Source organism: Diabrotica virgifera, chromosome 7, assembly GCF_917563875.1.
Source record: "Diabrotica virgifera virgifera chromosome 7, PGI_DIABVI_V3a".
NCBI classification, from domain to species: Eukaryota; Metazoa; Arthropoda; class Insecta; order Coleoptera; family Chrysomelidae; genus Diabrotica; species Diabrotica virgifera.
The window spans coordinates 92,989,494-93,004,252 of NC_065449.1; the positions used below are offsets into that span (position 1 = coordinate 92,989,494).

At 32.1% G+C, this 14,759-nt stretch overlaps 1 protein-coding gene across 8 annotated transcripts in view; it reads left to right on the forward strand.

Moving 5' to 3' along the window:
- Nucleotides 1-14,759, forward strand: part of LOC114335103 (kinesin-like protein unc-104) — a 380,719-nt gene that overhangs the window by 265,752 nt on the left and 100,208 nt on the right. For all 8 annotated transcript variants that reach the window (XM_050655714.1, XM_050655720.1, XM_050655713.1 and 5 more), the window contains 2 exons: nucleotides 3,671-3,870; nucleotides 14,577-14,738. In XM_050655714.1, the coding sequence (XP_050511671.1) occupies nucleotides 3,671-3,870; nucleotides 14,577-14,738 (362 nt within the window). The remainder of the gene's footprint in view (nucleotides 1-3,670; nucleotides 3,871-14,576; nucleotides 14,739-14,759) is intronic.

Consider the following 14,759-nt stretch of genomic DNA (forward strand, 5'->3'; position numbering starts at 1 on the left):
CTGGTAGATTATGGTGGGGATGAAAGATTGATGTTAACGGTTTGTGGTCAGTAATCAGAGTAAATTTTCGTCCATAGCAAAAATGAAAAAAAATTTTTATACCCCAGTATATCGCAGTCGCTTTCTTATCAATCTGACTGTATTTCTTTTCGGCATTGGTTAAGGTTCTTGACGCAAAAGCTATCGGTCTTTCTGAGCCGTCTTCAACTATGTGTGAAAGGACTGCTCCAAGTCCTGTTGGTGAAGCATCCGTGGCTATGATTAGAGGTTTTCTTGGGTCGAAATGTGTTAATACGTTTTCACTTTCAATTTCCGTTTTAATTCTGTTAAAACTTTCTTCGCATTTCACAGTCCAGGTAAACTTTTTATCTTTCTTCAAGAGTTGATTTAGAGGATTTGATATAGACGCAAGATTTGATATAGATAGCAATAAATTTGTTGTAGTAATTAGCCATACCCAGAAAAGTTCGCAATTCGTTTATATTAGAAGGCCGTTCCATACCTATTATAGCTTTAATTTTGTCTTTGTTCTTATGGAGCCCATCTTTATCAATTGTATGTCCTAAATAGTTTATGTTCTTTTTAAAAAAATTGGCATTTTTCTTTATTCACCCGTAGGTTATTTTCTTTTAACTTGGTAAGTACCTCTCTTAATCTTAGTAATAGCTGGTCTTCTGTTGATCCTTGAATTATTATATCATCAAAAAAAACATTGTACGCCTTCTAAACCTTTAAGTAAATTATCCATGAACCTTTGCCATAAACTGGGAGCCACTTTACACCAAACATCAGTCTGTTTACTTTGTATGTTCCCATATGAGTGCTTAAAGTTTGTATTTGGGCGCTGTCTTCGTCCATCTCCATATTAAGGTAAGCTTGTTTAATATCTAATGTGCAAAATAATTTACCACCATTCATTTTGGCAAAAATATCTTCTATGATAGGTATCGGGTATTTTCCGTCTTTAATAACTCTATTTAAAGTTATTTTGTAATCGGCACATAGTCTTATACTCCCATTAGGTTTAACAATAGGTACAATGGGTGTACCCCAATTACTATGGTCGATTTTTGTTATAATACCTTCAGAACTTAGCCGTTCTATTTCTGCTTCTACTTTCGATTTTAGAGCGTATGGAATTCTTCTAGACTTCATGAAAATTGGTTGTGTATTTTCCTGTAAGTTCAAACGAGCTTTGAAATTTGGTATTTTTCCTAGGTCTGACCTAAATACTGATGTTGCAAATTCTTCAAGAAGTTGGTCTAATTTGGGTATTTCAACAGTTTGTAGTCTTCGTACATCTGCCAATTCAACATTTATTTCTTTCATCCAGTTACGTCCGCATAAAGGATCAACGTCTTTAGCTATAATGTATAATTTGCTGAAGAAGGTTTGGTTCTTGTAGTTACATTTAACATAAGCAACTCCAGTAGGTTTGATTACTTCTCCTGTGTAAGTTCTTAATATTAAGTCTGTTTTAAAAATTTTCTTTGGAATGTTCAATTGTTTGTACAATTTTAGTGATATAAGAGATAGTGTAGCCCCTGTATCAAATTCCATAGTAACTGGCCTATTTTCAATACTGATTGTAATTGTATATTTTTCAGATCGTTCATCCTTAACAAGGTTTATTTCGCCGATAGATTCTTCACTTGTATTACTGGTACAATCATTAATCTGGAGTGCATTGTTTCTTTTTAAACAAACGTTTGCTAGGTGTCCCTCTATTTGACATTTGTGGCAAGTTCTTTTAATGGCCCAACATTCGTTGGATCTATGATCTGGTTGTCCACATCTGAAACATTTTCCCCTTAAGTCTTTTAATGTTATATTTTCATGTTTTTTCTTGTAAGTACATGATCTTTGAGGGTTTTTTACAGATGTCGATAATTTGTTCACCTTTTCAATTTCATTACGTATGTCTGCAGATATTTTATTGTTTTCTATTTTTCCCATTTCAATTGATGTAGCTATCTGAATTAATTTTGAGAATGTGTGTGTTTCTCTGTCTTGTAGAATTTTTATTCGAATTTCGCTGTCATGCAATCCTCTGATAAACTGTAACGATAAAAATCCATCTATTGTGGACTTACAACAATTCTGGCATTTGAATTCACAGTTAGAAGCAAGTTTCTTGAGTTCTGCAGCGTATGTTGCAACAGTTTCATTTTGTCGTTGTAAATGTGTAACAAATTTATGTTGTTGAGCCCACAAACTAGGTTTAGGATCAATAAAATCATCAAGTAGTTTAATTAATTCTTCAAAGCTTTTATTTAATGGATCCTCCGGAGAACAAAGATTATGTAAAGTATCATAAAGTTGTGGAGAAATCGTAGATAATAGAAAATAAATTTTACTTTGCTCATCTGTGATGTTATTTAATAGGAAAAATACCGTCAATCTCCTTGTAAAGTTATTAATTGTTTCTGTTTCTTGTAATGGTTGAAAATTAACTTTTGGTAATTGTATCTTATGGTAGTTTTGAATTTTTGTACTACATAAAACATCTTGGTCGTTTGATCCATTTTTCTTTCGCAAAATTAGGAGTTTGGTTTTTATCACTGTATATTTTTCTTCAAATTCAAATCTTTCTTGTGTTTCTTGTTCTATATCTGCGTCTTCAGTTTCTTGTTCGATATCATATTGTATATTTTGAAATTTCTTTATGGTTTCCTCTAACGTATGTAATCTGGATTCAATTTCTTCATTTGTGATTTCTCGTTCATATAAACAGTTTTCAGTTTTTGTCAGAGTGCCTCGTAAACAGGCTCGTACTTTTTTTTAGCTTTTTAATGTCCATTCTACTAATCTCGTCGCCAATTTTATATACAAGAAATGGACATGTTAACAGTATTTAGTATTTATTCATTTATATTTAATGACAGTGACAACATTATATTAATCTAGAAACATAAAAACATTAGTAACTAAGGTAGACATTAGTAGCCTTAGATCTTAACTACTAAATATATAACAGGTTTAAAATAAGTCCAGAAATGGATAAACTGACTAATTCTAAGCAACTTTTGTTCTATAGAGTTTTATAACTGAATCAATACTTTTTGAGTCATTTGCGAGTGAAAATGTTTATTTTTCAACAAAAAAAAACACGTTTTTAGACGGTTTTTCGTAAATAATTCAAAAACTAAGTATTTTTCAAAAATGTAGCTTATAAAAAAACGAAAAAAATGGTGTATTCATGAAGTCTATAGACCTAGTAAAAGCAAAATTGGAGCTCATGAGAAAAACTTTCTTATTTGTCAAATTCCAAATCGAATATTTCGACGTGAAATAACCAAAAAAATGAAGTAATTTTCGGGGAAAACTCATTAAAACTTATTATGACTTCTAAACTTCAGTTTTTGGCTTTATTCAAGAACCTACCTATCGACCTACCTTCTAAAAAATCAATAAATAAACATGAACCAAAATGCCTAAGAGGCGCCAAAATCCTTTTTTGCACACAGGCGCCAGCAGACCTTACGGGGGCCCTGGAAATCGCAATAATATCACGATTGATCGCTTTAAAAGACAATACAATAAGTTAGAGCTGGATTGTCACTGTTATTGCATAGTTTTGCATTTTATAATATTGTACCGTAATCAATCATTAATGGAAATAACTTTTTTGTTCATTGCGTCGTCTACAATCAATATTATTTTATTTTAGAACTAAATGAAACATGGGAAGAAAAATTAAAGAAGACGGAGGCAATAAGAATACAGCGCGAAGCTGTCTTTGCAGAAATGGGTGTTGCAGTAAAAGAGGATGGTAATACAGTGGGCGTATTTTCTCCTAAGTGCACACCGCATTTAGTTAATTTAAATGAAGATCCATTCATGTCGGAATGTCTGATTTACTACATTAAGGTAAGTTTTGATTTATTTTTTATAGATTTTATTTTATATTTATAAAGCCAGCGATTAATATCCAACTGATAATGAAATTATTACAATTATTAATAAAACAAATCAAAAATCGGATCAGTAAGCGCCGGACTCCACTTGCGATTTGTAGTCGCGCGATTGTTTTGTCGCGAAGATTGAACACATTGTTTCAAATACAAGTCAATTCATTTGCGACTAAATGATCGTGGATTGACTTGTATTTGAAACAGTGTATTCAATCTTCGCGACAAAACAATCGCGCGACTGGAAAATCGCAAGTGGAGTCCGGCGCTAATAGGTACATTATACAAATAATAATGAAATTAATACAAGTATTAACAGAGATACATCAAAATACAGTTCATACCAAACCCTTCTTTTAGTGCGTCATAGTTTCTCGAATTCGCTCTAACACATTAAGCTCGAAGTGACAGAAAAAAACATACGTCCGTGATTATTGCACATAGAATTTCGAAAATTACATATGTATTCGTGGACGGGTATTTCCATATTAAAGCGACTTATACCTATAGATGTATATAATTGGTTGATAATTACAATACTCTAAACAGATAACCAATCCATGATGCGAATAAAGATAATTTGGCACAAAAGTAATCTATCGTGACAGTACTTTCAAAATGCTGCAACGGATACCGCAAAACGGATAAAATGACCCGTTGTAATTCTAGGTTAGTATTTTTCAATGACGTAAATATGTCATTGGTATAATCGGACATTGTATAGTGAAATTTTATTTTATATTGATTTAGTTTTTCCTTAAAATATTTTAAATATTAATATTCTGGCAAATATTTATATAAATATTGATATTTTTATAAATATAAAAATTCTGACAACTGTCAGATTTAACTAAAATGTCACGCAACGATTCGCGACATTCTTAAAATATTATTTGACGTCAAAATTAATGACGCACTGAAAGAAGGGTTTGGGATAAACGAAATCTATAAAATTTCGTAGACATGGAATTTATCGCAAACTAGCAAATAGCAGACATAAATATAAATTGTATGAAGTAATGTTTATCAGTGGCGGCTCGTGGCCTTAGAGACAGGGTCGGCAAGGTCTTTTTGTCTCCTCATATAGGTATACCATCTAATTAAAAGGCTTAAATCATCATAGGAGATTTTTTTGTTTGGTTTACTTGACATTCTCTCTTGTTTCATGGTGTTTTGACAATATGTTTTGATTCTTTTGAGACAAGAGAAATTCCGTTCATTTAAAGCAGAAGTTGGTGGTAATAAGAGAATTGATGATCAGTTTGTTGTAATGAATTGCAATACTTACTATATAAAATTACACATATTTTGTAACTTATCCAACTTTCTGAAAATATTTGGATCAGAGTAATTTTTAAGTAATTTGTAATAATAAATATCTTGAAAATTCTTTGGCGAAGGTAACTTATATATTTTGAATCGTCAAAGAGGTAAAAAATTTGCAAATCTTCAAAATTCGAAAAACGACTATCTATTTGCATAATACATAGTAGGTATCCAATTTTTCAAAATATACTCGTTTTTCGAGATCTGTATCATGCCTTTGTCTTTTTTGGGGTGGTTCGGAAATATCAAGCGAAGGCGAACCCGAAAACGTCACTGCGTATATATTGGAAACTACTATAATGACGAAAATCTTTGAGATTTTGCACCAGTTTTCTTATTCTATCTTTGGAATAAATAATGTCAGTTGACTGATTTTGAACAACAATGAATATCAAATCGGTTTGGGCAAACAATTTCTTAAAAATATTTAAAAGAATATTAAAAGAGTAATCATTTAATGAAGTCCTCAAACCGATTGCTTCACGGATCAAGATATCACATCACAACTTTCAAAATCGACGCCTTCGGTAATAAATTAAAAAACTTCCAAAAGCTGTTCACGAAAATCTGCTACAGTGGAAACTAACCGAGGTTTAAAATTTCATCTTATCTGACAAACTGTTTGCATTTTTTTCGAAACAAATTGTTCTAAAAGAGTAGTTCGTTTGGGCGAGCTAAACTGGCAAGAAAAGACGATATTCTTTAATTTTTTTACACGCATCTATCCTGCAAAACTAAATTCATTCTAGTCCCATGACAGTGAGTAAATAAAGCTTGTGGTGCAATAGTTTTAACTTTTGCCTGAGAGACCGTTCAATTCACCAGACATCACAGCAGCGCCATCATAAGGTTGCCCTAGTTTGTCCTACCAATTTATTTTTGATATCAAAAAATTTTAATCTGTTCTTTAAAAGACCAAAATATGAGCCTTATTGCTTTTACTCACGTCTGTAAAACCTAAAAACCTCTCATAAATATTACCACGTAACGCGTATCGGATAACAGTTGATAATTATTGTAAATGACATGATAATCAGAAGTTTCATCTACTTCTAGCGAAAAGCAAATGGTTTTGTGAATCTCAGATCCAATAACTTTTTTAAAAATGTAACTAATTGATTATAAATATTAGTTCATTCCTACATTAGTTCATTAGCCATGCCGCTAAATATCTTAAAATCAGAAAGTAAATTAGAAAATCCAAATCGTATTTCTTAAACAATTTTATTAATTATCTATAATTATATGATATTATAACGGTTCTACGATATTATATATCTATAAATAAATGATAATTTCTGACAACTTAAAAAATTACAATATCAATTAAACGCCGTAAAACGGCGTGATTATTTTTTACAATTTCTGCCGATGCTTCCAAGTGAATTTACCAAGGCAGATTTAAATGTGCCGTACCTGCCGCATGCTGCCGCTTAATGCCTACGGAGAAATGTGTTTGGTTGCTCATCGACTTGTATTTTTCGTTGAGTTTTACGTGTAAATCGTGAAGCTACGGATGAGCTGGGGTCGGCTAGCCGAACAGTCAGATGAATGGCTCGGATCATTCATTTTTTGAAAAGTCTCTTACGCGCAGGAATCACTTAACGCTCGGATTGGTCGAATCCTTTTAAAAACCATGAATAAAATTTAGTCTGTATTATCCGACAGTTTTTTTTATTTCATAGATACAAAAAATGACATAAACTCTGATTAAATTGAATATTAAAAAATCTATAATATCTATAAATGTGTGGGTCGGCACTGCTGACCCTGACCTGCCGCCACTGATGTTTATATAATTAAAGTGCTTATTGAAAATGGCGAAGATAACCGAAAAGTTTAAGTAGTCATAAAGTGTTTTCTTTATAACAGTCATAATCATAACAGTCATAACTTCATAGTGTTGAGGTTTCCACATTCTTCGATAATTCTACATCCCAAAGCTGGTAAGTTTTTTTTAAGTTGCGTCCACAATTGTCCAAGCTTCAACTCCATAGAAAAGGACAGAAAATACGTAGCATCTCAATAGTCTAATTCTAATTTATATTCCCAATTTCCCATTGCATAATACTGTTTTCACCTTATTGAAAGCGCTTCTGGTCATCTCAATGCGTCCTTTTATTTGAAGGGCCATTGTTCATTTAGCTCACAACCCAAGTAACTGTATCTGGGTACTTTCTCTAAAGCTTGTTCTGTAATGTAGATTGTTTCGTCATCCAGTCCTGGAGTAAGAATCTTGGGGCCCCTAGGCAACCCAAGCTAGGAGGCCCCTTAGAAAACTTTTGTCTTTTCCCTCCAAAACCTCGGATAACCCCTCCATCTCCGAGCGGTATACCTTTGGTATATTAGTGGACATTTTGTAGACTTAAACTCAAAATTTTTGTTTCATTTTGTAAAACGTATTGCTCGAAGAAATAAAACAAAGAAACAGTCAAGAAACTGTTTACTTATATAATTTTGCTTAGATTAAAACAAAATTATTCTAAGATATTTTAAATTTTAAAACAATAAAAAATTATTTTAGTTTTTTTTTCTGTTATAGTATCATTAAACGAATCATTTTAAAGTAGATACAATAATTTTTCTACTAATAAAAAAAGGGTCGTAGAAAAAGTATAGTATTATACATATAATGGCTATTACTCACTCCCATGAATAACGACACTCGCCTTCGGCTCGTGTCGCAAACTCCATCACCGTGAGCAATACCCATCTTTACATGCTCGTTGAATAATATACTATTACTTATTACATAATTATGCAATAATAAATTATTATATATTAAATTTATTTTTAGTTTTAAAAGCCTTATAATTATAAAGCAACTTTTCTGCGTTTCAAACAAACAAAACTACTTAAAATATTTTCAAATTAAAAATTTTCGAGCACACCATTCTCAATGGCCATAATTAAGGGAAATGCTAATCTGTTTTGTGCCATTGTTGAAGGGCGACAGTTTTTAATAATTTTCATTTTTGAAAATGACCGTTCGCCTGTTGTATTTGTAATCATTAGTGTATAGCGTAAGATAAATCTTAAAAGCTACCGGCAAATTTGGAAACTTCGATTCGAATTTTATCTCATAAATAACCCGAAAAGACTATGAAGCAGGAATAAATTGTGTTCGCTGCAAGTCCTAAAGACTGGCTGAAGATGGACTATAAAATATTTGAACTGCTGTTTATCTTAAATTTCAGGTTCAATATAATCAATAGGTATAGTTTTCATGTAGTTTTGAAGCACACTCCTTTATTTGAGTATCACTCAGTTTTTGAAAAACACACAAAACACCAAATACTGAGTTCACTGACTCGTACGCTGTCAACAGAACTGCCGACAACTCAATAATTAGTTTATCCAAAATTGGTAGATTCGTTTCAACCTTTAAGTTTTCTTTACCCTGTAGAAAAACTTCATTGAAATTAGCATCATCAAAATGTATTTTTTTTGTTCGCTTTTGTTTATCTACTCTCGTAGGAATCTTCAAAGCATTGTAGATCGAAGGCCTTCTGCTCGTAGTAAGCAAAATTATCTCTTTGGGACCGTAAGAACTCCAAAAGTGAATTTAAAAGCTGACTGAAGTTTAAAGTTCAATCTCTTCTTTCTGTAATGATTTACTGACAGCGTTGATGAGTTCTGAAATTGTCGAATAAAACTCAATCATTATGAATGTTTCTGTTTTGACATTTGTTTCAACAAACACTTAGCCTCATGATAAACTGTTTCAGCTTTCTTATTAAGGTCTTCAGCAAGAGTATGAAGAACAGATTTGAAGGTGTTGTAACCTTTAGACAAAGCTCTTGTTGCATCAGCCCTTGCAGTCCACCTAGTGCTGCTTGTTCTTTTAAGGACAAGGTTTAGATCTTGGCGAATGGGATTGCTTATTGGAGTTTCATTTAAGCATTTTATCGTAGCTGCCTAATGGTGGGTAGAGGCTGAAAAAAAGTTGTACACGGGCTGAACAAATCCAAAATAAGATTTTGCTCCAACGCAACTTTTAGCAGCACTTTACTCCAACTAAAGCGGGTGTGCAGCACAAGAAATATTTAAATCGCAAGTTTGTTAATCTTAGATAAATGAGTCTGGAGACCATTGCATTTGCCTGATATGTAGCAAAAGGCATGGGTAATGAAGGAGAGGTTAGCGAGGGGGGTGCTGACCCATTTGTTGCTCTTGCTCTTACTACTTTTCTAAGAAACCGTGCAGACTGACTCTGTTCCTTCTACCAAACGGCATTCATTAGCGACCTATTCTTACAGCATAGGCTTTCTGTGTGAACAAAAGTATGCATTGTAATGTAATTTTATACGTCCACCATCACTTTTATGGTATTGCGCGATATTTGAATTTTTCAACATAATATGATTTATAACTTTTATTTAAATCTAACTATTATTTTTTTCTTTTTGGGCCCTGCGAGGCCCCTAGGCAACTGCCTACTTTGCCTAATGGTTAATCCGGCACTGCGTCATCAATCTTGTTCTTACTGACAATCATGCTCTTTGTTTTTTTTTGTGTTAAGAGCCATTCATATCTCTCGCAGTACTGCTTATTGCGATCAATCAAAATTTGTAACCCTTCCCTGCTGCCCGCAAGGCGTATTGTATCGTCTGCACATCTTAGACTATTCACTAGTGTTCCGCTAACTGATATGCTTTAATTAATGTCTTTTAGTGCCTCTTTAAACATCTCTTCTGAGCCCATATTAAAAAGTAGAGGGGATACACATCCTTGTCGTACTCTTCTTCTTATTGTAATATCTTTATAGACCGGGCTGTATCGTCGCCCCCGCTAGCGAAATTATTCCGATTCGATTTTTTTGCACAAACTTACTCAAAAAGAGGTCCTTATAACATATCCACAAGGTGCCGGGCGGTGCCGTGGTCGAAAAATTGTTTAACATTAGAAAGCCGGAGGGGCCAATTTGGCCTCTGTTGCGGTTTAAAGTTATTCTAGTTTTTTTATTTGAGGCAATAATATTTTCATATTTTATGACTTTTAATATTTTGATACAAAGCCTTATTTAAAACAAAAAAATATTGTTTACTAAATTTATTTAATGGTTTTTTTAACAAATCTACCATAGAAGTCTAAAGGGACCAAATTGGCCCCGTGTAAGTTATTATCGTTTTCTGGCAAATTCGACGATCCTTTCTTTCAAATTCCTGTCAAATGGGTAAAATTATATTTATGTATGTTTATTGTAAATGGTTACCCTTATACTGGTACTGATCATCTACGTAATAAAGATACAATTGTTGGCGAACACAAGTGAACACAAAGATGCAATTGTTGGTGTAGAGGACCAAATGACGCGTCTTTATACTACAAAAGCAACTTCAAGACGATGGCCTATGTACGTGTTTTATCATACTCTTGACTTGGAAGCAATAAATGCATGGATTATTTATAAAGAAATAACTGGAAGTAGACTCAGTTTCCGTAAGTTTATTCTTCGGTTGTGTGAAGAATTATGGGCCCCATACCTTGTCTCCCGAAATCTGGAACTACGTCTAGCAACACCAGGTCTACCAACAACTATCACTGTTCCAAAAACGAAAAAAATATCAGTTGAAAATATTTTGTAAAGGAAATCATACTTCAAATCATTGCCACGGTTGTAACAAGGCAATGTGTGGCAAATATCAAAAACTGCAAATTGTATGGTGCTCCGAATGTGTTTAATGGGCAGCGAATGTGTTATAACAATAAAAGTAAAAAATAAAATTAGATTCTACCGTCTAGAGTTGATTTAATTTCTTTAAACTGATTTTTAATTGATTAAAGAACGTGGGGCCAAAATGATCCCTTCCGGCTTTCTAGGTAGGTATACTAAGCCAGACATTCTAGTGTTAAACAATTTTTTTAAACAAATTCACAAAAATATTTTTCATTTCGAAAAATATTTTTTTTTAGATAATTTGGATCATTCTGAGCAAAAAATGTCTCTTGTCATTTTTTTTCTAAGATTGATTGTTGTCAAGTTATATGCGATTAAAAACTTGAAAAATGCAAAATGCAAAAATGCCCATTTTCCAGGCTTAATAACTCGATTAAAAATTATTATTATGAAATTCAAAAAGTGACCAAATTAAGTTTCAAACCGCTTCTTCAAGGTAATGAAGAGATTTTTGTCATTATTTTATTACAAAGCTGTTATTTTTAATTATTAACAATTAGCGCTATAGTCCAGGATGTATCGTCGCCCCCGTTAGTGAAATTATTCCGATTCGATTTTTTTGCACAAACTTACTCAAAAAGAGGTCCTCATAACATATCCACAGGGTGCCGGGCGGTGCCGTGGTCGAAAAATTGTTTAAACAATTTTTTTTAAACAAATTTACAAAAATATTTTTTTACTTTTACGAACAATTTTTTTTTAGATAATTTGAGACATTCTGAGCAAAAAAGGTCTCTTGTGATTTTTCTCTAAAATTGATTGTTGTCGAGTTATACGCGATTTAAAATTTGAAAAATGCGAAAATGACCATATAACTTAACTCGACAACAATCAATTTTAGAGAAAAATCACAAGAGACCTTTTTGCTCAGAATGTCTCAAATTATTGGGTATAATATCACAAGAGAGTGAGAATAAATTGACAATAATGCGACAGTTTTTCGAAAATTTGTTGTCTGGCAATAGACACGAGAGTCCGCAGGGCTCGAGTGGCTATTGCCCAATGACAACAAATTTGAGAAAAAATGAAGCATTATTTTCTTAAAATAAAAATTCCACTTTACCTTACATTATTTTCTTATTTATTCTTACTGTCGTGTGATATTCGTAAGATTATTTTTTAATATTTACATATAAAATTCAAGTCTGTATAATATAAAAAACAGTCAGTGACATTGATTCCAGTTAATGTGGCACACATTTTTCAATTTGAAAAGTGAAAAGCACAGTTTAGCAAATATTTAGATGAAGATATTAATAAAATATTAGTTAATTTATTTATAAATACAGTTTTATTCATGAAATAATCTTACCGAAGTGAATCGAGCGCTTAAATTTGCCTATTTGTGTTCTCCTCGTGACAATTTGGCATTAGATGCAGAACTAAAAGTATATTATGGATATTTTCTTAAATTTGACAGTTGTCAAACTAGGAAACTGGTTGAAATTAAACAGAAACAATCTACTTAAAAAAATTCTCACTGTAATTTTCTACAGTAGAAACTTACCGATGAAATAATAATCTGATTGTACAGAATTAAACATGTGATCAAAAATCTTACTATACGATTGGAAGTTAAAATCATTAAAAAATAATCTAAAAAAAATTTGTTCGAAGTAAAAAAATTATTTTTGTGAATTTGTTTAAAAAAATTGTTTACCCAAACAATTTTTCGACCACGGCACCACCCGGTACCCTGTAGATGTGTTATAAGGACTTCTTTTTGAGTAAGTTTGTGCAAAAAAATCTAATCGAAATAATTTCGCTAACGGGGGCGACGATACAGTTGGACTATAGCGCTAATTGTTAATAATTAAAAATAGCAGCTTTGTAATAAAATAATGACAAAAATCTCTTCAGGACCTTGAATAAGGGGTTAAAATCTTGATTTGGTCACTTTTTGAATTTTATAATAATAATTTTTAATCGAGTTATTAAGGTGATACAGTAGCGATCAACAGGTAGCCAAAACGCGTTCCAAGATTGCGGCTGTAATTTTGAATATTTTTTCGAGATATTTGGTACACATATTCGTAATATGGCGGTACAGAGCCCAATTTGAAAAATATAATAATATGTGGAAATTACTCTGTAATTAAATACAATATTAAAAAAACGAGCCTGTACCGCCATTAAGCAGAACAAAAAAATACACTTTCTTCAAATAAACTTTTTTATCCGATTCCTAGATTTTGTGTCATTTTGGAACTACTAATGAAATAAAAAAATTTTAGTAGTTCCAAAATGACACAAAATTTAGGCATCGGATAAAAAAGTTTATTTGAAGAAAGTGTATTTTTTTGTTCTTCTTAACGGCGGTGCAGGCTCGTTTTTTGAATATTGCATTTAATTACAGAGTAATTTCCACATATTAATATATTTTTCAAATTGGGCTCTGTACCGCCATTCTTTGTTATATTACGAATACGTGTGCCAAATATCTCGAAAAAATATTCAAAATTACAGCCGCAATCTTGGAACGCATTTTGGCTACCTGTTGATCGCTACTGTTTCCTCTTAAGCCTTGAAAATGGCCATTTTCGCATTTTTCAAATTTTTAATCGCATTTAACTCGACAAAAATCAATTTTAGAGAAAAATGACAAGAGACCTTTTTTGCTCAGAATGGCCCAAGTTACCAAAAAAAATATTGTAGAAATGAAAAAATTATTTTTGTGAATTTGTTTAAAAATAAATTGTTGAAACAATTTTTCGACCACGGAACCGCCCGGCACCCTGTGGATATGTTATAAGGACCTCTTTTTGAGTAAGTTTGTGCAAAAAAAACGAATCAGAATAATTTCGCTAGTGGGGGGCGACAATACAGCCCGGTCTATTAGATTTTTGTTGGTCTATGTATACAGTCTATTATCTACTAGTCTACTCGAATTATGGCTTTCTGGCATCGGTATAAATTTGTAATGATTGTCAGATCCTGATCATCTGTTTCTGTGTTCCATAATAGGGCTTTTCATTCACAGTCATTTGTTTCGAGCTTCTGTCATGTGTCACATAATATTAATATATCTACGACATACGATATTGGTATCTACAATAATACAAACCAAAGACGTATGACGTAGATATATTAATATTATGTGACACATGACAGAAGCTCGAAACAAATGACAATCGATGAAAAGCCCTATATGTTTGCAAGCCTTCTGTGTTTTATTTTGTCGCTCCACTAAGTAAGCATGAATTCAAATAACATTTCAAAGCTGATCACGTAGCTAATCCCAAATCTCATTATGTACTACATTTTTATCATAACATATATTTTCTGTATAAAGTATTTTTATTAGTTTATTTAATACACTAGTATTCTTTTGTTTGAAAAAACTCGTGTAATATAAAAGGGCGACGTGTTGTTCTCAATTCAAGCGTTGAAGATAATTTTAAGCATTAAAAATAAAATCCTGATTCAAAACAGTTTAGTTATAAACATTTCTATTGTCTTATCATAAAAATGAGTAATATTTTTAAGACACTGAAATAAATAAGTCATTTTTTATTTACGTGTTATATTGCAATAGATATTAATTATCTCAGTTTGCACCGATAAATGTTTGATTTTGCAATGCTAGTTTCTAGTGATTGGTTAAGTAATTATCACTCTTTCAATATCTAGGTAAATATTTATTTTTTATTTTTTTGCAGGAGGGTTTAACAAGAATCGGTTCAGATCAGGCTAATATTCCACAGGACATTCAACTGTGTGGATCACATATTAAACCAGAACACTGCGTTTTTGAAAACAAGGACAATCGAGTAACATTGGTTCCTCTTAATGGAGCACTCATTTATGTTAATGGAAGAGAGGTAAATACCTATTTATGTTAT